This window comes from Equus caballus, chromosome 25, assembly GCF_041296265.1.
Source record: "Equus caballus isolate H_3958 breed thoroughbred chromosome 25, TB-T2T, whole genome shotgun sequence".
NCBI lineage: Eukaryota > Metazoa > Chordata > Mammalia > Perissodactyla > Equidae > Equus > Equus caballus.
Genome location: NC_091708.1, coordinates 39,698,751 through 39,718,637, shown reverse-complemented (window position 1 = coordinate 39,718,637; position 19,887 = coordinate 39,698,751). Strand labels below are relative to the sequence as shown.

At 57.7% G+C, this 19,887-nt stretch overlaps 1 protein-coding gene across 21 annotated transcripts; it reads right to left on the bottom strand.

Annotated features, from left to right (window-relative positions):
- Nucleotides 1–3,997: 3,997 nt before the first annotated feature.
- On the bottom strand, nt 3,998–19,284 carry LCN2 (lipocalin 2). 21 transcript variants are annotated; one of them, XM_070251856.1, is made up of 10 exons: nt 18,975–19,215; nt 16,977–17,015; nt 16,344–16,423; nt 7,731–7,902; nt 7,024–7,160; nt 5,780–5,859; nt 5,457–5,576; nt 5,126–5,227; nt 4,309–4,338; nt 3,998–4,193 (listed from the first exon to the last, which is right to left on the bottom strand). In XM_070251856.1, exons 3-9 carry the CDS (start codon nt 16,355–16,357, stop codon nt 4,316–4,318), a joined length of 648 nt encoding a protein of 215 aa, XP_070107957.1. In that variant the 5' UTR covers nt 16,358–16,423; nt 16,977–17,015; nt 18,975–19,215; the 3' UTR covers nt 3,998–4,193; nt 4,309–4,315. The 21 variants fall into 21 exon arrangements, with proteins under 21 accessions (XP_070107957.1, XP_070107956.1, XP_070107953.1 ...); XM_070251855.1 differs by having other exon boundaries at nt 16,344–16,493; nt 18,979–19,161; XM_070251852.1 differs by having other exon boundaries at nt 7,731–7,905; nt 18,975–19,154.
- Between the last annotated feature and the right edge of the window lie 603 nt (nt 19,285–19,887).

Sequence of the window (19,887 nt, the reverse complement as noted above, 5' to 3'; positions counted from 1 at the left end):
GCGCGCGAGCCCGGCTCCTCCCCTGGCCTCGGGGCGGGGCCGTCCCGGGGCTGCCGGCTGAGAACCCTAGTTGCTGAGGCTCTGGCCCTCAGCTAGGGCGAGCGAGTCCCCACTCTGCCCCATCCTGCCGCTGGGGATCTGAGGGCCCTCAAGCCGGCGCCTCCGCGTAGGCGAAATCTGAAACGCGTGGTTTCTAAGACAAACCCCCCCGGCAACACCCCCCCCCCGCCCCCCCCCCCCCCCCCCCCCCCCGCCTCCCCTCACCAATATGGGGAAAATTTCCGTTCACAGCCTCCTTGAGAGTCACCGTCTGTGGCTGCCCGTCAGGGAAGGCTTTGGGATAAGCTGGGCCCAGCTGCCACCATCCTCCACCCCTTTTACCAGCTGGGAAGGGAGGGTGCTGAAAGTGTGCCTGGGGGCAGCTGGGCGGACGTGTGCATCTCGCATCTCTGTGCAACCTCCATGAGTGAGGGTTCGCATCCACTTGCAGTGTCTGTGTCGTGTGTGTTTCCACCTGGGTGTCTGTGTGGTGTGTGTGTCTGTGTGCGCCTGGGCATGTTTCTGGGATCCTGTATGACTCTCTGAGGGTCTGTTGCTCATCCCGGTGTGCCCGGGAGTCTGAGTATTTATCCCTTTGTCTGTGGGCTCATACACAGAGTGGGGTCCTGTGATCCCAAATGTGATTTCACCTCTGAGAGCAAAATGTGTGCCTGTGTTTTTTGGGGGGGTGCCCTGTGCTTATGGGGATAAATGTGTTTGAATTGCATTGGCACATCCACACATGTGACCTGTGTTTCTTTCTTTTTTTTTTTTTTTGAGGAAAATTAGCCCTGAGCTAACATCTGCTGCCAATCCTCCTCTTTTTGCTGAGGAAGACTGGCCCTGAGCTCACATCCGTGCCCATCTTCCTCAACTTTTTATATGTGGGACGCCTACCACAGCATGGCTTCCCATGCCGTGCCATGTCTGCACCTGGAATCTGAACCGACCAAAGCCGGGCTGCTGAAGTGGAACGTGCGAACTTAACCTCTGCGCCACCCGGCCGACCCCTGACCTGTGTTTCTGACATGTCTCTGCACACTGGTGTGCTACACACAGACACAGGTGCTTCTGTGCTTGTCAGTGGACATGGGGCTCTGCTGTCTTGGTTGGTGAAATGCTATGGTCCCCAGAGAGGGCCTCTCACTGATCAGCCAAAGGCAGCGCCCAGCCCTCCTTCTCTCTCACCCCTGCTCACACCTCTGCCAGGTGCTGCCCCTGCTCAGCCCCCCTCTTTCCCAGGGAGGCAACCTAGCCTCAGAGAGTGCCCCCTCCCCCATCAGGGGCTCCCATCCCATCGTGGGGATCAGAGTCCCTCACCTTGTCCTGTTAGAAGTCAGACTCCATGGAGAAGTGGGTAGGGTCTGCTGGACCATGCAAGGCCCCCTGCAGGACCAGCCCCACCTGCAGCATTCAAGGAGCCATTTCCCCTGGAATGGAGAAGTGGCCATTCTCCTGGAGCCCGAGCAGGGGCCTGGGGCTTGGGGTAGTGGTGTGGGCAGAGGGAAGCGGGAAGGAGAGGAGAGCAGAGGGCAGATGAAGCCAAAGCTTCATCCCCCATGTGGATGCCCATGTGAGGGCAGGGAGCTGGGGGAGTGAGGGAGCTGGGGCTGGGGGAGCAGGCGAGGTGGCAGAGGCCCCTTGCCTGGCTGGCCCCTTCTCCACTCACAGAGGCCAGAGCTAACCTGCACCCTGCCCACCCCACTCCTGGGGTCAAGGCCCACACACCAGACCACAGGATAAAACAACCCCCTCCCCAGCCAGCCCCGATGGGGGTGGGGGTGTGCCTTGGTACTGCCTTGCCTGTGGGGTCCCTGTTCACCTCTCATTCCCCAACTCACAAGCTCTGCCATCATTTCTCTCTAAGCCCGGGGGCGTGGGCTGAATAATCGTCCCCAGAGATATCCGGGTCCTGATTCTTGGAATCTGTGGACGGTACTTTATTTGGAAAAAGGGTCTTTTCAGATGTGATTACATTATGATTTGAGCTGGAAAGATTATCCTCTATTATCCAGGTGGGCCCTAAACGGAATCACAAGTTATAAGGGGGAGACGGAGGGAGATCTGACCATGGACATAAGAGGGAAGGCCGTGTGAGGACCTCCGCGGAGAGAGAGGTTTGGAGATGTTATGCTGCTGCGCTCTTTGAAGAAGGTGGAAAGGACCACAAGCTAAGGGATGCAAGGAAGGCAGCTCTAGAAGCTAGAAATGGCAGAGAAGTGGGTTCCCCTTGGAGTCCCCAGGGGGAAGCATAGCCCAGCCAACGCTTTGATTTCAGCCCAGGGAAACTGATTTTCCACTTCTGGTCTCCAGGACTGTAAGACAAGAAATATATGTTGTTTTAAGCTGCTAGTTTGTGGTAATTTCTTTTTCTTTCTTTCTTTTTTTTTTTGAGGAAGATTAGCCCTGTGCTAACTGCTGCCAATCCTCCTCTTTTTGCTGAGGAAGACTGGCCCTGAGCTAACATCTGTGCCCATCTTCCTCTACTTTATACATGGGACGTCTACCACAGCATGGCGTGCCAAGTGGTTGCCATGTCCGCACCCGGGATCCAAACCGGCAAACCCCGGGCTGCCGAAGCGGAACATGCAAACTTAACCACTGTGCCACCGGGCTGGCCCCTGTGGTAATTTCTTATAGCAGCCATAGAAAACTAATAAACCCAGTGACCCTGGGAGAAAACACAGAGCCCCATTTGTGCCCTGAGAGTTTGACCCTGGAAGGCCTGGCAGGCCCAGGTGGTGATGGGAAGCTGTGTTGTGTGGGCCAAGGCAAAGAACCTGCATCTGCTGCCTCAAGTAGAGCCCAAGGGCCAGGCGTGCTGGGTTCAGCTTCCCCCACTCTCGGCCAGCTCGGGGGCTCTGGCTAGTGGCCCCCTTGGTGCTCTTCTCAGTGTGGGCCTGTCTGAGCTCAGGTATGGCTCCCATCCCTCACTCAGCCCAGGCTGCAGCAAGCTGGTCTCTTCCTGGAGTCTGCTTCAGACTTCTGAGGCTGCGGCAGCATCTGGTGGGCCTCGGTCTCAGGCCTGTCCTGCTCCCTGGGGGCTCAGGCTAGGACTGCTCACAGCTCCAGTGTCTCCCCACCCCCTCAGCCAGTGGGTAGGTGTGCAAGTCTGCAGAGCAGAGAAGCCTAGGTTTCTTCAGAACCCCGCCTCCTCTGGCCTCTGACCTTGCAGGGGGAGAAGAGGCCACGGAGGGAGTTGCTGTGTGTGATGCAGACGTGCAGGAGCTGCAGCTGTGGCCTGCGGGTAGACAGGGCTTATCAGGCCCCTGACCCTGACAGCTAAGCAGTGGGTGCAGGCCTCAAGCCCTCGAATCTTCCGGAATCTGGATTCCTGGCAGCATATTCCCCTCCTTGCCTCCCCCGGCCCTGCCCCTGGTGATCAGCGGTCATGATGGAGACGAGGCATGGGTAAGGGACAGCACTCTGAATGGGGTCAGCATGGACACTGCCACCCACCAGTGGGGCCAGGAGGGTGAGCACTGGGCCCACAGGGGCCAGCAGAGGGGCAGGGAACCACCCCTGGCGACCCTTTCTGCCTGGCACAGCCTCAAGCTGGGCATGCCTCCGCCCCACCACTGTGCACCCTTCCCACACTGGCTGCCATCTTCCAGCATCCACAGGGTGATCAGAGGTGACAGCACCTCAGCCTTCCCAGGCCCCTCCAGCTCCCTGGCCCTGGCTGGGCCTCTGCTACAGGACTGTTGCAGGCAGCAGAGCATGGGCATGAGGTGTGGCCCCATCACTGTTTCCGCTGGATTGGATACCCCTTGAAGGCAGGGACATGGAGGTGGGTCCAGGGTTGGGAGCCAGGAAGTGTTCAGTGAAAGCTGGACTCTAGTTCTGCAGCCTCCATTCCTCACTGGGACCTCAGTCCCTGGGAGCAATGCTAATGTGAACCCACCCTTCACCCATCCTCCTCCCAGATGGCCCAGGGGTCAAGGAGCACAGACTGGGGGGCTGGGGGCTTGTGTTTATTTAGCAGGAAAGGAGGGGCTCCAGCAGTAGGGTGGCCTGGGGAGCAGCTGGTGGGCTGTGCTTCGGGAAGGGTCCCTTGGCTCTCTCACTGGTGTCCGGGCTGGTTGGGGCAGCTGAGGCAGTGCCCTGGGCAGGGGCTGACATGAGGGTGACGGGGGCAGAGAGACAGAAGGCACCTGAGAGGGAGACAAGGAAATCAAGATGGCAGCAAGCTTGGTGGGGAGCAAAGGCAGGCCCGAGACCCTGCCCCGCTGTACCCCAGCTCCCACTAGCCCCCCGAGCTGTACTCACTGCGCGCTCACTCTTCATCGATGCATTGATCTGTGGAGGAGAGAGTCGGTCAGAATGGGCAGGGGTGTGTGTGTGTGTATGTCTGTGTGTGTGTGATCCCTGACCACCAGGGCCCCTGTACTGCCCCTGGGCTGCCCCAGTCTGGCCCAGCAGCAGCAGATCTGGGGGTTCCCTTCAGAGATGGGGCAGCAGAGGGGTGGACGATGGGGGCAGCGGATTGGGAGAAAGGGCTGAGGACAAGTGGACCTGGGGAACACGCATTCTCCGGAGGAGGCAAGTGAGGCCCAGACGCTTGCTCGGGTACCCAGGCCTCCTGCCCATCTACCCACCGAGCCCTAGCAGCCCTTCAGCCTTGGGGAGCTCACTAGCTCTCTGAGTGGCCTGGCTGGAGCCCCCTGCCCAGGCCAGGCCACCTTCAGTCAAGAGCACCTCCCAAGTCAGTGGTGAGCAAGCCCCAGGCCAAGCCGGGGACAAGTGGGCCTGGGAGTGTGAGGAGGGAGTAGCCTGGGACAGCAGGACCTGGGGCATAGCGGGAGGTGGCCCTGGGCAATGAGGCAGGGGAAACTTGAACCTGGGCCTAAAATTCTCATCTGGGCAGGCCCAGGTGGCCTGTCAGGGAAGAATACTTGGGGCCGAGATCCCTGGGGGCCCCACAGACCCTTGGGTAAGGCAGAGTCTTCCTGAACCCAAAGTGGCTCCCAGGGGGCTCCAGTGACTGGAGCCGGGGACTGTGCCTCCTCTCCCCTTTCCCTGGTGGGGCAGCACCAGACCTGGACAGTCCCCACATCCCCTTCTCCTCTCCCCAACTGGCCCTTACCAATAGGGACCGGGAAGATGATATGATCATCGGTGAGGCCCAGGGATTTCGCGAAGCTGATGAATTTCTCCCTCAGTTCAGGGGTCAGCTCCTTGGTCCTCCCTGTGACCAAGACAGCCGGTGAGTGGCCAGCGAACACTCCATAAATATTGTTGAATGTGTGAATGAGGCCTCACAACCCCTCCTCACCCAGGGACCTCTCTCCCTGGCCTCCCAGGGGCTCAGAGCAGAGCTGGTGCTGGAGAGGACCTTGGGGGATGGGTGGGGATGGTCCTCTCCTCCCCTCTAGTGACCAGGAGCCGGGTCCCTGAGGGGGTGGGTGAGAACCCACTATAGAGAGTGGTCTTGAAGTACTCCTGGTTTTTGTAAACCTTCCTGAAGAACACGATGGCAAACTGGTTGTAGTCGGTGTCCGCCACGCGCACGATATAGCTCTGCACTCCAAAGTAACCTGTGGGGCGACGGTGAGTGGTCAGCCCACCTTGGCCGGGAGCTGATCCTTTCTTCCTGCCCCGCCCCCCACTTGTCTGCATGGGCTTCCCCCACCCACCCCGGACAGCACCTGTGTGGAGGGGCAGGGGGGTCTGTGCCCCTTCTAGGAGGACTCCACTCCCCCAAGCCCTTACCCTGGGGCCCACCTCACTGAGGACTCACGTTTAATGTCACCCAAGTTGAACTGGCCGGGCTGGGAACTTGGGATGAAAGTTCTGATCCAGTGGTCACAGTTCTGGTCCCTGGGAGAGTGAGAGATGGGTGGGTGAGAGGGGAGAGGACACAGGCTTGGACTGCCTGGGCTGGACGAGGTGGGGCCAGGGCTGCAGCTGAAGGGGCTAAGATTCTGATGCCTCTGATCTAGCCAGCCCATGACAGCCCAGCCCCCACCACAGCAGGGGGCCCTACCCCACCCAGCTTAGACGGACCTGGGTCCTCCCCTCTGAGCCTATCTCTGGCTGTCCCTGCCCGGTCTGCCCTGGGCCACGTGACCCTGCTTAGACCCTCCCTTCAGCACCTACTGTCCTTCCCTCTTCAGGGCTGTCTCCCCGCGGGGGCCTTCCCTACGTACTGTCGTACTGTCGCTCCCACCATGTTCCCCAGGCATTTATCCCTCTCTGTGGCCTCCCCTGGGGGATTCACCCTGTGAGGTTCCAGTCTTCTCTACGCCAAGGACACCCCTAGCTCTTGGGCCAACCCGACCTCTTGCCTGAGTCCCACCCTGTCCCCTGACCTCCCAAACTCCCCTCCTTCTGCTCCTTGCACCACAAACGCTTCTGTCCCGATGTCCCCAGGTGCCAGAGCCAGAAACCCACAGGAGCTGCATGATCCCTGGCACCCCACCATTCCTCTCCTGCTCGGACCTGCTCCTCACCAAATCCCTTTGGGGCTGGTGCCTGAGGCCCCCGCCAGCATGGCACCTGCCCCCTTCCAGGCTGCTCATCGGCTCTTGCTCAAGGCAGCCACACAATGGCTTGCTGCTTCCTGAAGGGGTCTCTGCCAGCCCCTGCCGTGACTGCCTCATGCCTCCTCCTGAGGCAGGTTGGCTCCTTCAAGGTCCAGCCTGGAGGCCACCCCCTTAGAAGCCCTGGATGAAGCCTGGGTGGGGTTCCAGGCTGCATCCAGTGACCCTCCTCCCACAGCGGGACACCCCTGCTCTCTCCATCTTGTTTCCCAATAACTGTCCATCCCCACTGCCATCTGTGTGTCTGCGCTGCAGTGACCGATAAATGCTGATCTAATCAAGAAGGAAAGAAGGGACAAATATGCGAATCCAGCACTGAGCAGTAGGACCAATGCCTGTCTCTTAGCTTCGGTCACTTCTTGGCTGTGACATCAGTCTACGCCTCGGCCCCATGGACAGCCCCCCAGGTCGCCATGTTCCCCAAGGAGGCAGTGGCTGTCACCTGAGCAGGATGGAGGTGACGTTGTAGCTGTGGTCTTCCTTCAGCTCGTAGGTGGTGGTGTACATCGTAAACTGGCCTTGTTCTTCTTTCTTGAATGCATTCCCGGCCACACCCACGACATACCACTTCCCCTGGAACTGCAGGGGGGCTGATGGCAGGCAGAGCCCGGGAATGGCCCCAGGGCCCCCCTACAGCTCCATCCCTGAAGGCACCTCTGGGCAGCCCAGCCTGGAACCAGGAGGCCGTCTAACTAGGCAGCAGGGCCTAGGGGCACTGGGCCCCTGGGGACTGGGCACTCAGACCCGAGCTGGGCCTGCGTTGATGAAGCCAGCAGGATCTGGAGGCCACCAGGCCAGGAGGGAGCCCTGAGTTTTGCAGGGATGGGGTGACCCTGGGCAAGTAACCAGCTGGCCTTTCTGAGCTTCAGTTTCCTCACCATGCAGAGGGACTGAAGGTGTTCCCACCTTGCAAAGACTGTGGGGGTTAAAGAGAGTATGGGCCTGGGAAGGCCTGCTCAGGTGACCCTCTTGTTAGCAAGGTCAGGGTGAGATGGGGGCATGGGACATGGCTTCCAGAAGGGCACATTGAGCTGAAGCCTGGGCCTGGGTCTCCTGCCCAACACGGTTCCTAAGACGCTTCGGCTCTCTTCCGCTCTGCTTGCCTTCTTCCCCGGGCTCTCTCTGCAGCTCTCCCTCCAGGTCCCTCACCTGGTCATCCTTGAAGTCGGGCTGCAGTGGGACCCTGTCCAGAGGTGGGGCCGGGATCAGCTTTGGGGCAGGGTCCCGGGCCTGGGTCTGCAGGGCCCCGAGCAGGGTGAAGCCTAGCCACAGGAGACCTAGGGCCATGATTTCGGGGCCGAGGAAGCTGGCACTCCGGGAGCTGCTGGAGGAGGAGGAGGAGAGTGAGGAGCCTGGCCTGGAGGACCTTATTTATGGTCCACCTGTGGCTGGCCCACCCCAGGATGGAGTGATTCATCCTTTGCCACATCCAGGAAGGGTGAGGCAATTGCCAGCAACTCCTGCTGAAACACTTGGCAAGATTTCTGCCTCTTTCCCCGCTGGTCAGGATTGTGCAAGGTGGATGGGCAGGAAGGCCAAGGGGGTTGGGAGCGACAATACCTGAGCTCCTCACCTCTGGCACAGACAAGGGGTCCCTCCACACACTCCCTGTGGCCCTTCCCTTCGCTCTGGTTGGCCTCGTATGTGGGCAGTGGTCCCAGATGTGGAGGAGCTGTCCTCTGACCTCCAGGAGCCCCTGCTCAGCCCAAGCCCTGCGCGGGGTCTGTGCATGGAGGCCCCCCTTCCTGCACCTGATGTAAGCAGGGAATGCCTCACCACAACAGACTGTGTGTTGTTTCCTGGTTCTCGGAAGGGACAGGGAAGGGTGGAGCCGCTGAGAGTGGACATGCCCAACAGGGAAGGACAGAGTATGTGCCCTGAGCTTGTGGAGCCCAGACTCTGGCCCTGGCACAGGGTAAGACCCCCTGAGAGGCTGACCTGAGAGTTGACCCCTCCCCTCCTCCATGCGCCGTTTGTAAGAGCAGACTGCAACTGACCCCTAAGGGACTTGACCTGTCCTGTGGCCAGTGGACAGATACCCCAAGCTGGGCACTGGAGCAGCACACGTGGCTGCTTGGCAAAGCAGAATGCCAAGGCTGCAGTCCCAGCTCCGTCCTGGTGGGGGGATGATGCAGGGCATGCACCTGCGCAGGGTGAGGCAGGCTGGGGGCCCGAAGGTGGGCTCTCCACCAGGCTGCTCTGGACACCAGGTGCTCTGGGTCACAGGGAGCACAAGGACTCAGCCTCGTCCTTGAGAGGTCATTGAGATCATCCATGTCTCCTGGCACAGCCTTGCGCCGTGCAGCCCAGTGGCTCAGGCCTGGGCCCCTGGAATTGTCCCTGCCATGGCCAATCCTAGCTCTGTTGTGGAGAAAAGCAGTTTCCTAACTGGGGGCTTGGTGGTCCTTAGGAGGCAGTAGTGGGCCCCAGCCCCTGTGCAGTGTCTCCCAGATGTCACCATGAGGGCCAAGGCTGTCTGGACACCTGACCTGAGGCTAAACTGAGGGTTCGCTGGCCTCAGAGGAGACTGACAGGACCTCAGTGGCTCTGCCCATCTGTTGCAGGAGACTGGCTCCCCCGGCCTGGGCTCTGGGGTGGTGGGTGTGAGGGAGGGGGCTTTGGAGGGGGTCCTGAGCTGGCGGGGAGGGTGCAGCCTCAGCCTCCCCAAGGCCGGAGAGGCCCCCGCAGGCCCCCTGTCCCCTCAGGCCCTGCCCTGCCTGCCCCTCTGGGTGATGAAAGGGCAGGAAGTAGAGGTGAGCAAAGCTGCTTTGGGGGAAGGATGTTGCCACCAAAGCCTGCACACCCTCTGGAGGTGCGAGTGGCCACCTCCCACCCCTCTCATCCCCGCTCACGGCCCCAGGGGCTCCACCTTTGCCCCTCTCTTTGACCTTAAAAGGGTATCCTCAGGTCTGCGGTGACCGTTGGATGTGGGGAGACCGATGGACGGAGCCCTGAAGAATTTTAAGTAGGAAAGGGGCAGTGTACTGGATCACCAAGGAGCCACTGGATGGAATATTCTAGACTCTGAATGTCAGGTGGTAGAGTGGCCAATGCTCTCCTGGTATGAATTGGGGAGGGGGGTCAGGGCCTGGTCTGCAGCATATGAAAACCAGGGCCAGGTGCAGGAGGGGTGACAGCCCAGCCCAGGGACCCCACTTTGAATCCTGGCCCCTCTAGGTACTCTCAAATCTCTGCCCACCCACAGCCCCATCAGTTTCCCCTTCTATGAAGAGAGCAGCCCTGCAGATTCTTCGAGGCCATGCACACGCAGAGTCCAGGTGCACATGCACAGGGTGTCTCTACATGAGGTCACTGCTGAGTTTCTGACCAAACCCACACAGGGCCCATTCTTCTCCCTGCGCTGGCTCCAGGCCTGTCTCAGACCCTCTGGCCTTGTCTCTGTCCTCATCTCTGTGTGATCTTGGTCTCAGCTGATACATGGTGATGGCCATCTCATCGCCCCTTCCTTACCTGGCTGCCTCCCGCCTTCTCTCCTGGCCCACCCAGCCGAGGATGGTCATGGCCATGGCTGGAGCAGAGGTCAGACTGCCTCAGCCAATAATAGGCGGGTGTTGGGCTGGCTGGGGATGGAGGGCAGGGGATCAGCGGGGGATGCTCGCTGCATTCTGCCCTCGGAAGGGAGGTCCAGTAGGCTGGGCTGGGGATACAGGTGAAAAGCTCTGCCCACTGTCTTCAGGGTCCAGCAGGGCCTCGGGGGGAGGGTCAGCTCAAGGTGCATACCAGCCTCGCCCAAGCCGCGAAACTCAGCACTAGGAGGGTTGAGTGAGGACCGTGGTATAGACCTGTTGAGACTCAGGCCAACTCCAAGAGCTCCAGGGTGGACAGGACCCTGGAGGCCCCACTCTTTGCCCACCCAGTTCCCACTGGGCCTGAGCCCCTGGCCAAAAAGGGGACTCTTGGGTTCATACTGCCCAGCTGGGGACAGTCCCTGGGCCCCGGGGCTCTCAGAACGGTCTGCACTGCACATGTGGCACCGTGAGGGGCACACCAAGCACTCACCAGCCTCCTCTCAGCCCCTTTCTTGGCTTCTGCTGTGGCCTCTAGGCTGGTTCTGCAGGGCCACCCCTACTGACCTTCCCTCTCCCTCCAGGAACTCAGATGTCCTGAGTGAGGCCGCAAGAAGCCACACAGAAGCCTTGAGGCCAAGCCCCTCCTGGGAGATGCCAGAACAGAGCGTTCCAAGTCCTGCTCTGGGTCTCTTTAGCAATGGCAGGAACTTAAAAACCATCCACACTTGGGTTTCTCTATGGCAAGAAGCCAAGAGAACTCTGGCTGCTCCAGACCCCCAACACTGTCTCTGGCAGGTGGCTCTCGCCCCTCCATGTGCCCAAGAGGAGAGGCTCTCAGGGACCGCAGTGGCCTGTCCTCCCACGGAGCGGCCCGGGCTCCAGCCCTGGTCTAATCAACTCAGGAAGGCAGCATAATGTTCTCTGACAGTTCCTGCACCTCAGGAATGCAGCCTAACCTCCTGGACAGGTTTCTGGAAGCCTGTGAGCAGTGTTCAGCCCAGCCTCGGATGGCCAGGGCAAAAACAACCCTCTCTCCCCTGCTTGAAGGGCTGGGCAGGAGGTCCCCGCAGAGGGTGACTAGGCTTCTTGGAGCCAGGGTCACGCCTGGGAGGAGCCTACAGTCACGATGCCCCCAGGGGGCCCGTCACAGCCGCAGGAACTCTTCGTGTCCGCAGATGGGCCTTCCTTGGCTACTGCAGGTCCAAACATCCAGGAGGAAGTGTAAGTGAACAGAAGCGAGGCCATCTTGTTACGCAAAAGGGCCCTTTCCTAGTTAAAATATAATCACTGTAAATTCCTACACGCTTTCGTAATTTTCTGGCCCTGATCCTGTGCACATCCACTTGTTGAGCTGCCCTGAGAGCTTTGTTCCTGAGAAATCTTTTTTTTTTAAAGATTTTATTTTTTTCCTTTTTCTCCTCAAAGCCCCCCGGTACATAGTTGTATATTCTTCGTTGTGGGTCCTTCTAGCTGTGGCATGTGGGATGCTGCCTCAGTGTGGTTTGACGAGCAGTGCCATGTCTGCGCCCAGGATTCGAACCAACAAAACACTGGGCCGCCTGCAGCGGAGCGCTCGAACTTAACCACTCGGCCATGGGGCCAGCCCCCTGTTCCTGAGAAACCTTAACAAATTTTCCCAAGGAATAAGAAGGCCTCCAGGAAGAAGGATCACCTGTAGGATATTCATCATCCCTGGCAGAAGAACAGAACAGTGAGGGACCCTGGAGTCCTTCACGCCTGAAGGCCGACATTTCTAAACCCCCTCCTTATTGCCCGTTTTCCCGCTATAACTGCCCCAAGATCCTGTAATTCTTTAGGATGTTTTTGAGACATTAGTCTGCCATCTTCCGATTGTGCCAGCTAATTGGGTTAAACCTTCCTTTCTCGATCTCTAACTCATTGTGATTAATCAGCTCAGATTGCTCAGTAACAGAAGGACTGTTCAACGGGAGGTTCCTGCTGCCCTAGGGCCTTAGCTTGAGTGTCCAGTTTCTGGAAGCAGCTTCCCAAACCCACCTCCCACCTCTCATTCCAGGGCTCAGTGGAGGATCCCCCGGCTCCCGTCCTTTCCACCTGACAGGGGCCCTGCCTGTGGAAAAGCTCTGCAAGGCAGCCCCTCCTGACACCCTCACAACGTGCCCACTGGGTTCCTTCCTCCGGGGAGGTCCTCAGGGTCCACCGGGCAGGAGGCAGCATGAGGTCTGGGCCCAGGGCTGCCATCTGGTTCTGGTCCTCCTGTGAGTTGCCCAGTGTGGCCCTTGGCTGGGTGCTCCTGCCTTCCACTCTGGGGCCTGGACTCCCATGTGGGTGAGAGGGCCCATGATGGCCACAAGAGGGCAGGGGAGTGGAGGCCACTGCTCAGAGCAGGATCTGTAGTGGACGCTGGGCTCCTGTGGAGCTGGGCAGGGGGCACTTTTGTCATAGGCTTCTGCCTGGGCTGGCCTTGGCACTGGACAAGACATGCTCCTCTCAGCACTGCACCCCTCCTGCCTGGGCTGCAGCCTCTGGCACCCCAGGAAAGGGGCTTTTCCACCCCGACCACTCCTGGGTCATCCCCATACTCCCTGCTCCCAGGCCCTTGACTGGGCCTCTGCTGGACACATTGAAGGTGGATTGAGTGAGAGGACGGACCTGGCTCCCCAGAAAGGGTCCTTCTCATTTGTGGCCTGAGAGCCCAGGATATGCCAGGGGAGCGCCCAGCTTAGGGGGTGGGGGAGTGGGTGCTGGAAGGGTTAAATGAGAACAAATGTCTGAGAGGTGCTCAGGCTCCTCCTGGGTCCTCCCTGGGTGCTTAGGGGGTGGGGGCTGGGGCCCGACCGAGCTATGGCCCTTCTGCCCCTCCCCATTCATCCCAGTGGCTGGGGTCTCAGCTCAGCTCCACGGCACCGTGTTTATTTCAGATGGGGCGAGGTCTGCGGCTAAGTCCCCATCCGGGTGAGGGCAGTCATGAGCAGGACTGTGACAGGCAGTGAGGGCAAGGTCAGATTCCAAAGGGAGAGCGTGTTCACCTTCATAAGAAGGGTCCAACCCAGGCCAGTGGAGAGTGGGGCAAGGGGCCGTGGAGAGTGGTGCAGGGAGCAGAGAACACCCACCTTGGCCTTAGCCTGGCCACTGTCCCTCTGTAGCCCAATCTCAGGGGGACAAGTTTGGGGGTCGAGGGGGAAGTTTGAGTTTCTGGGGACCTTGGGCTGGAGGAAGGACCTCTCTCTTCCCCCTTCTCATGACTCTCAGAATCACCTCTTAGGAGTGGGCAGCCTCTGCAGAGGCGTGATGGACAGGCAGAGGACGCAGAGCACAGGTCTGAGCGCTCCCTCTGGGCCCAGAGTCCCTCGGGTGGGCGCCAGCCTCCCCCAGGGTCAGTGCAGCCACAAGTGCCCCTCTCTAGGAACCAGCCTGGATCTGCCTGGATTGGAGTGACCCATGACTCCTCAGTCTCTACCCACACCCCTGCATCCCCCTGTCCTGGGACACTGTTAAGAACTGAATGTTTGTGTCCCCCCCCGCCACCAAATTCATATGTTGAAATCCTAACCCCCAATGCAATGGCATTAGGTGGGGCCCTTGGGGTGATTAGGTCATAAGGGTGCAGCCCTCATGAATAGGATTAGTGCCCTTATAAAAGAGACCCCAGGAGCTGGCCTGGTTGCATAGTGGTTAAGTTTGCATGCTCCACTTTGGTGGCCTGGGGTTTGCGGGTTTCCAACCTGGACGCTCATCAAGTCATGCTGTGGTGGCATCCCACATACAAAAATGGAGGAAGATTGGCACCGATGTTAGCTCAGGGCCAATCTTCCTCACACACACACAAAAAAAAAGAGAGAGAAAGAGAGACACCCCCCCCCCCGAAAGCTCCCTTGCCCTTCCCACCATGTGCAGTCACAGCGAGAAGACAGCCATCTCTGAACCAGGAAACGAGTCTCGCCAGACACCAAATCTGCCAATACCTTCATCTTGGACTTCCCAGACTCTAGAACCGTAAGAATTAAATTTCTGTTGTTTATAAGCCACCTAGTCTATGGTATTCTGGGTCTCCTTGTCCTGGGCCACCTCTCCCCACCCCCGTGGAGACCCTTGTCTTGGGCCTCCTCTTCCCCACATCACAGGTCCCCTACCCAGCCACACCCTGGGACTTCTCCCCAGAGCATGTTCTCCTAAAAGTGAATTTCCTACTTGTGGCATCTTCTGCAGTCTGGATAGGCTGAGAACTTCCCAAATCATCAAATTACTGTAACAAATTACCACAAATTTATTGGCTTAAAACAACACATGCCAAAGGCCAGAAGTCCAGAATCAGAACTCCACTGTGCTAAACTCAAGGTGTGGACAGGGCCACACTCCCTCTGGAGGCTCTAGAAAACTGTTCCCTGCCTCTTCCTGCTGGTGGGGGCTGCTGGCACTCGTTGGCTTGCGGCCCCAGCACTCCAGTCTGCCTCCACCTGCACATCGCGTCTCCTCCGTGTGTAATCTCCCTCCACCTCGCTCTTCCCAGCACACTTGTGCTGACATTTCTGGCCCATCCAGATAATCCAGGACGATCTCCTCATGTCAAAATCCCAACTTATTAAAAAGGTGAAATAATAAGTTAATAATAATAATAATAATGAGGAGGCAAAGAAGGAAGACAGAAAGGAGAAGGAAAAGAAGGGAAAGGCCCAACATTGGTTGAGAACTCCTGTCTTCTACTGTTAAAATATTGGTGAGCTGTGAAAATAATTTTATTCTTCTCTTACAAATTTGAAAACAGAAGGCACTCTGTGCTGTCTTACGAATCAGGAAGGAGAACATTGTGAATCTCCAAGAAAAGAAAAAAATCTGGACCATACCAAGAAAAAGATAGCTTGTTCTGTTTGCTTTTGAAGAGAATAATGCATGCATTTAATTTGTCCCCCTTAAAAATCGAACATTAGGACATTAACTATTATGAAATTTTAAAAAGCAGTAATAGAGAAAAAAATCTTGAACTTAATCATAGCTGCAAAGACTCTTTTTCCAAATATAGTTACATTTACAGGTTCCAGGAATTAGGACATGAATTTCTTTTGGGGAGCCATTTTTTAGCTTACCACAGTCACCTTGGCACATCGATCTCCTCCCCACACCCCAGGCCTGCTGACAAAGGGACTCGGGTTCATCTCAGGAGGGGCCCTGGGCCCTGAGTGGGCCAGCCTGTGCAGGCAGCTGCGGCCAGGCTGCTCAGAGAGCCCCTAGCATCCTGGGCTGAGGACCTTCAGGGCTCAGCTGTCCCAGGCAGGGGTCCTGGGTGCCCCGGTGGGTGCTGAGGCTGGAGTGTGGGAGCCTTGTCCTTTTGCCACTGTCTCCTCCTCTTCCTGTCACCTGTGTGGCTAAGGGCTCATACAGGCTCCCAAGTGCTCCCTCTGAGTGTGTGCTGTATTAGGAGTGGTGGGAAACAGGAGGTCCCCCAGACCTGGTATATCCCGGAGGACCCCAGACTCAAGTCCCTTTGTGACTATTGTCCCTTTGCCTGGTAGTCATGGACTGCAGGGTCCTTACCCCCCCAACCACAAGCCTCTCCTTCTATTAATTATACCCACGAGGAGCAGCGGAGGGAGGGAGCTGCTTTGCCCACCTCCCCGCCAGTGGCCATTTTAGAGAATCCCTGGGGAAGGTGGGGAGCTGACTTCTGACCTTGGAGCTTGTGGACTGGAGTCAGACTATTGCCACAAAAAGCCAAAAGGCAAGAGATGGGTTGCATCAGCCCCTGCTGGACAGCAGAGGGGTAGGCTGCCCAGGAGGCTGCCACTCTGCACGGGCAGGCAGGGGGGCCTGGTCTTCCTGGGGGCCCAGTGGACCTTGGAGAGGATCCGTACGAAAGAAGTCCTGGCTGTACAGCAATCTGGGCACCCTGAAGGGCCCCCTCATCCACCAGACCACTGATCTAGCATGAAACTGACTCAACTGCCCTGCCGGGCTCACAAGACACAAGAGGCTCACATAGCCTTAAGTATGAGTTCAGAGTGAGAAGGGCTGCAAAGTCACGAAGAAGTGTCCAAAGCAAGAATTTAGAAAGGAAACTACACAAAAACCCCAAAGAAAATGGAAGGAGAAAATGAAGTTAAATGCAGAAATTAATGAAATAGAAAGCTACCATAGGAACATCAAAGCCAAAAGTTGACTCGGGAGCCGGCCCTGATGGCCTAGTGGTTGAAGTTTGGCGCTCTCACTGCTTTGGCAGCCCAGGCTTGTTTCCTGGTTGTGGAACCACACCACTCACCTGTCAGTTGCCATGCTGTAGGGGTGGCTCACATTGAAGAACTAGAGCTTACAACTAGGATATACAACCATACACTGCGGCTTTGGGGAGGAGAAAAGGGAAAAAAAGAGGACGATTGGCAACAGATGTTAGCTCAGGGCAAATCTTTTCCTGAAAAAAGAAAAAATAATGTTGACTCTTAGAAAAGACTAATAACATAGATAGAAATTTGGAAAAATTTCTCAAGACAGAAAGATATAAGGCACAAATAACAGAAGAAGTAGAAATAAAAAAGAGATATATCTATAGAGGCCGGCCCCATGGCCGAGTGGTTGTGTGCGTGCTCTGCTTTGGTGGCTTGGGGTTCGCCAGTTCGGATCTTGGGTGTGGGCCTACCCACTGCTCATCAAGCCACGCTGCAATGTAATCCCACATAGAAGAACCAGAAGGACTTACAACGAGGATACACAACTACGTACTGGGGCTTTGGGGAGGAAAAAAAACAGAGGAAGATTGGCAATGGATATTAGCTCAGGGTCAATCTTCCTCACCAAACAAACAAACAAAGATATATCTATAGATTCTATGGACATTAAAAGGATAAGAGAATGCTATAAGTAATCAAATGGAAATTTCCAGCAAATTGTAACTTACCAAAATGGATTCAAGAAGAAAAAGGAAGTCTGAGTTGCCCTATAACGATCACAGAAATTAAATCAGTTAGGGACAAATTTCCCTACAAAGAGAACACCAGACAATGCAATAAACTGCACACATTCAACCTGCACAATTTGACAAGCTTTTAAAAAATAAACTTTTAATTTTAAAATAGTTTTAGATTTACAGAAATATTGTGAAAATACTATACAGAGTCCCCATATGCCCTGCACCCAAGTTTCTTCTATTATTAACATCCTACATTAGTATGGTACGTTTGTTACATTAATGAAACACTATTGATACATTATTATTTTTTATTTATTTATTTTTATTTTTTTAAGGTTTTATTTCTTCCTTTTTCTCCCCAAAGCCCCCCAGGACATAGCTGTGTATTTTTAGTTGTGGATCCTTCTAGTTGTGGCATGTGGGACGCCACCTCAGCATGGCCTGACGAGTGGTGCCATGTCCATGCCCAGGATCCAAACCAGCGAAACCCTGGGATGCTGAAGCAGAGCACGTGAAGCTAACCACTTGGCCATGGGGCCGGCCCCTGATACATTATTATTAACTAAAGTCCATAAATGACGCCGATTTCCTTAGTTTTCACATAATGTCCCTTTTCTGTCCCAGGATCCCATCCAGTTGTCATGTCTCTTCAGGCTCCTATTGAGAAACTGTGACAGTTTCTCAGACTTTCCTTGGTTTCCAGGGAAACGTGTCCAGAGAGCCCGAAGGAAAACAAAGAGAGGTGGTGTCATGGAGCCACAGAAGGGCATGTGTCCAGGAGGAGAGAGGCCACCAGGGTCAGATACCAAAGGGAGGTCATAGAAGTTATAGTCTGGAACAGGGCTCATGGGCTGGCAGGATCTGGGCTATGCCTGGACAGAGGCTCCATCCTCTTCCCTATACGGGAACCCTGGGTCTCAGCCACTTACCCCAGATGTCTCACAACTGGGAAGAGCACAGCCATCTCTGGGCTTTGCTCCAATTTGGGCCTAGGGCTCTGCCCAGCTCAGCCACAGCCCTGTGGTCCCCTGGGCATTAAGCAGTGCTGCCGTCAATGCTGGCCACAGATAGGAGGCCCCTGGCTGGAGTGAAGTAAGGGAGAAGCGGTGTAGGACCAAGGGCGGGAGCACTGGATGGCAAGCCAGGAGGTGTGGGCCTGCCCTGATGTCCTGCCAATTTTGGCCAGGAGGACAAAGGGAGACTGAGGCAAATATTTTGGTGGAGGGGCTAGTCATAGGGTTTCCTTGCTATATTTGCCAAAGGCTGAATCACCCCATGCTTGGGTGGAGCAGCCGCCAGGTGGGCAAAAAAATAGGGATCTCTAAGGAACAGGCCTCTCCAGCCTCCAGCCTCTTCCATTCGTTTTCCCATTTAATCCCGACACATCTCAATAGGAGACACTAATCCTTATTCCCATTTTACGGATCGGGAAACCGGCTTCATAAGGTGAAAAGGAAGCTTACGGTTCTCTCTCAATACCCATCCCCTCGACGCGCCCCCCCCACCCCCCCCGCCGTGCTGTGCAGGCAACAGGCTGCTTTGTAAGCAAGTCACCGTCGCCAAGCCTCCACCAGCAAAGGGGGCCGGGGATGCTGACTCAGCAGGGCAGGCGCGCCCACCCAGACAGCCCCTGCTGCTGAGCCAAGGCGGTCCACAGGCCCCGCCCCCTCAGGAGCCTTCGTCTCCTCAGGGGCTGAAGGAAGTGGCTGGGGCAAATCCCAACAGGGCGAGTGTCCCTGAAGCGGCCTCAGTTTCCCCGTCTGCAAAACGAGGCCAGCTCCCATAGTTCTCGAACGCTGCCGTTTCTGGGGACCCGCTCTCAAATGCTCGCCCTGAACCCCGAGACGGCACCTGCAGCTCGCGACCCACCCAAGAGTGGGGGAGGCTCCGAGGTCTCTTTCACGCCCCCATCCCGGCCCCGATCCCCCTTTCCAACAGGGAACCCCCGGAAAGCAAAGGTCGCTTCCAGCAGCCCCTCCGGGTCACCTGCCTCCCCGAAGCCGTCGTCCTCGCCTTCCGCGCCCGCCTCCACCGACACGCCCAGGTCCCGGTTGGGGCCCCACATTGCGGGCTCGGGCGCCGCAAGGGCCGCGGACGATGGAACAGCACCGGGCGGAGAGCCGGCGCCGGGCGGAAGGTGCAGGCGGAGGAGGGAACACCGCGCGGAAAGGGTGGAAGGGTGCGGCTGACAGCGGGGCCCGAGCGTAACGCAGGAGCCGGGGGGCCCAGAGCTCCGCCCATCCCGCCCCACCGCAAGAGCCCCGCCCCCCGCCGCAGCCAGATTCCGCCCCCACCCATAATCCCGCCCCCGCCCGCCGCCAGACTCCGCCCCCACCGAGAAACCCCGCCCCCGCCCGCAGCCAGCCTCCGCCCCCGACTAAGCCCCGCTTTCGCACCTCCCCGCGCGAGCAGCGCTGTCCCCGCCCCGCCTCAGACTCCGCCCCGCCCCGCCCACAACCTGTCCCGCCTTCAGATCTCCGCCCCTCCCCGTGCACCGCCCCACGCCCAGCGGGGCGGGGCCATCCCGGGGCTGCCCGCGGAGACGCCTAGATAGTTGAGGCTCCGGTCCTCAGCTAGGGCTAGCTGGCCGGGCGTGGGGCAGCAGCAGCCTGGGACCGGCCCCCCCGCCACCCCGGCCTCATCCTGCATCTGGGGACCTGCGGGTCCGCGAACCGGCGCCTAAGCGTGGACGAGATCTGAGACACGTGGTTTCTAAGGCCCCCTGTGTGTAGGGAAACTTTTATGGTTCGGGCCACCGAAGAAACGGCGCAGCGGTGCGGGAGGGCAGAAAGAGCCCGAGTGGCCGACGCCCGGCCACTAGTGGGGCGGGTCGGCCCGTTTCCACGACACTCATGGGCCCGAAGCCGTGACCCTTTCCCTGACACTCTCAAGGGTTCTG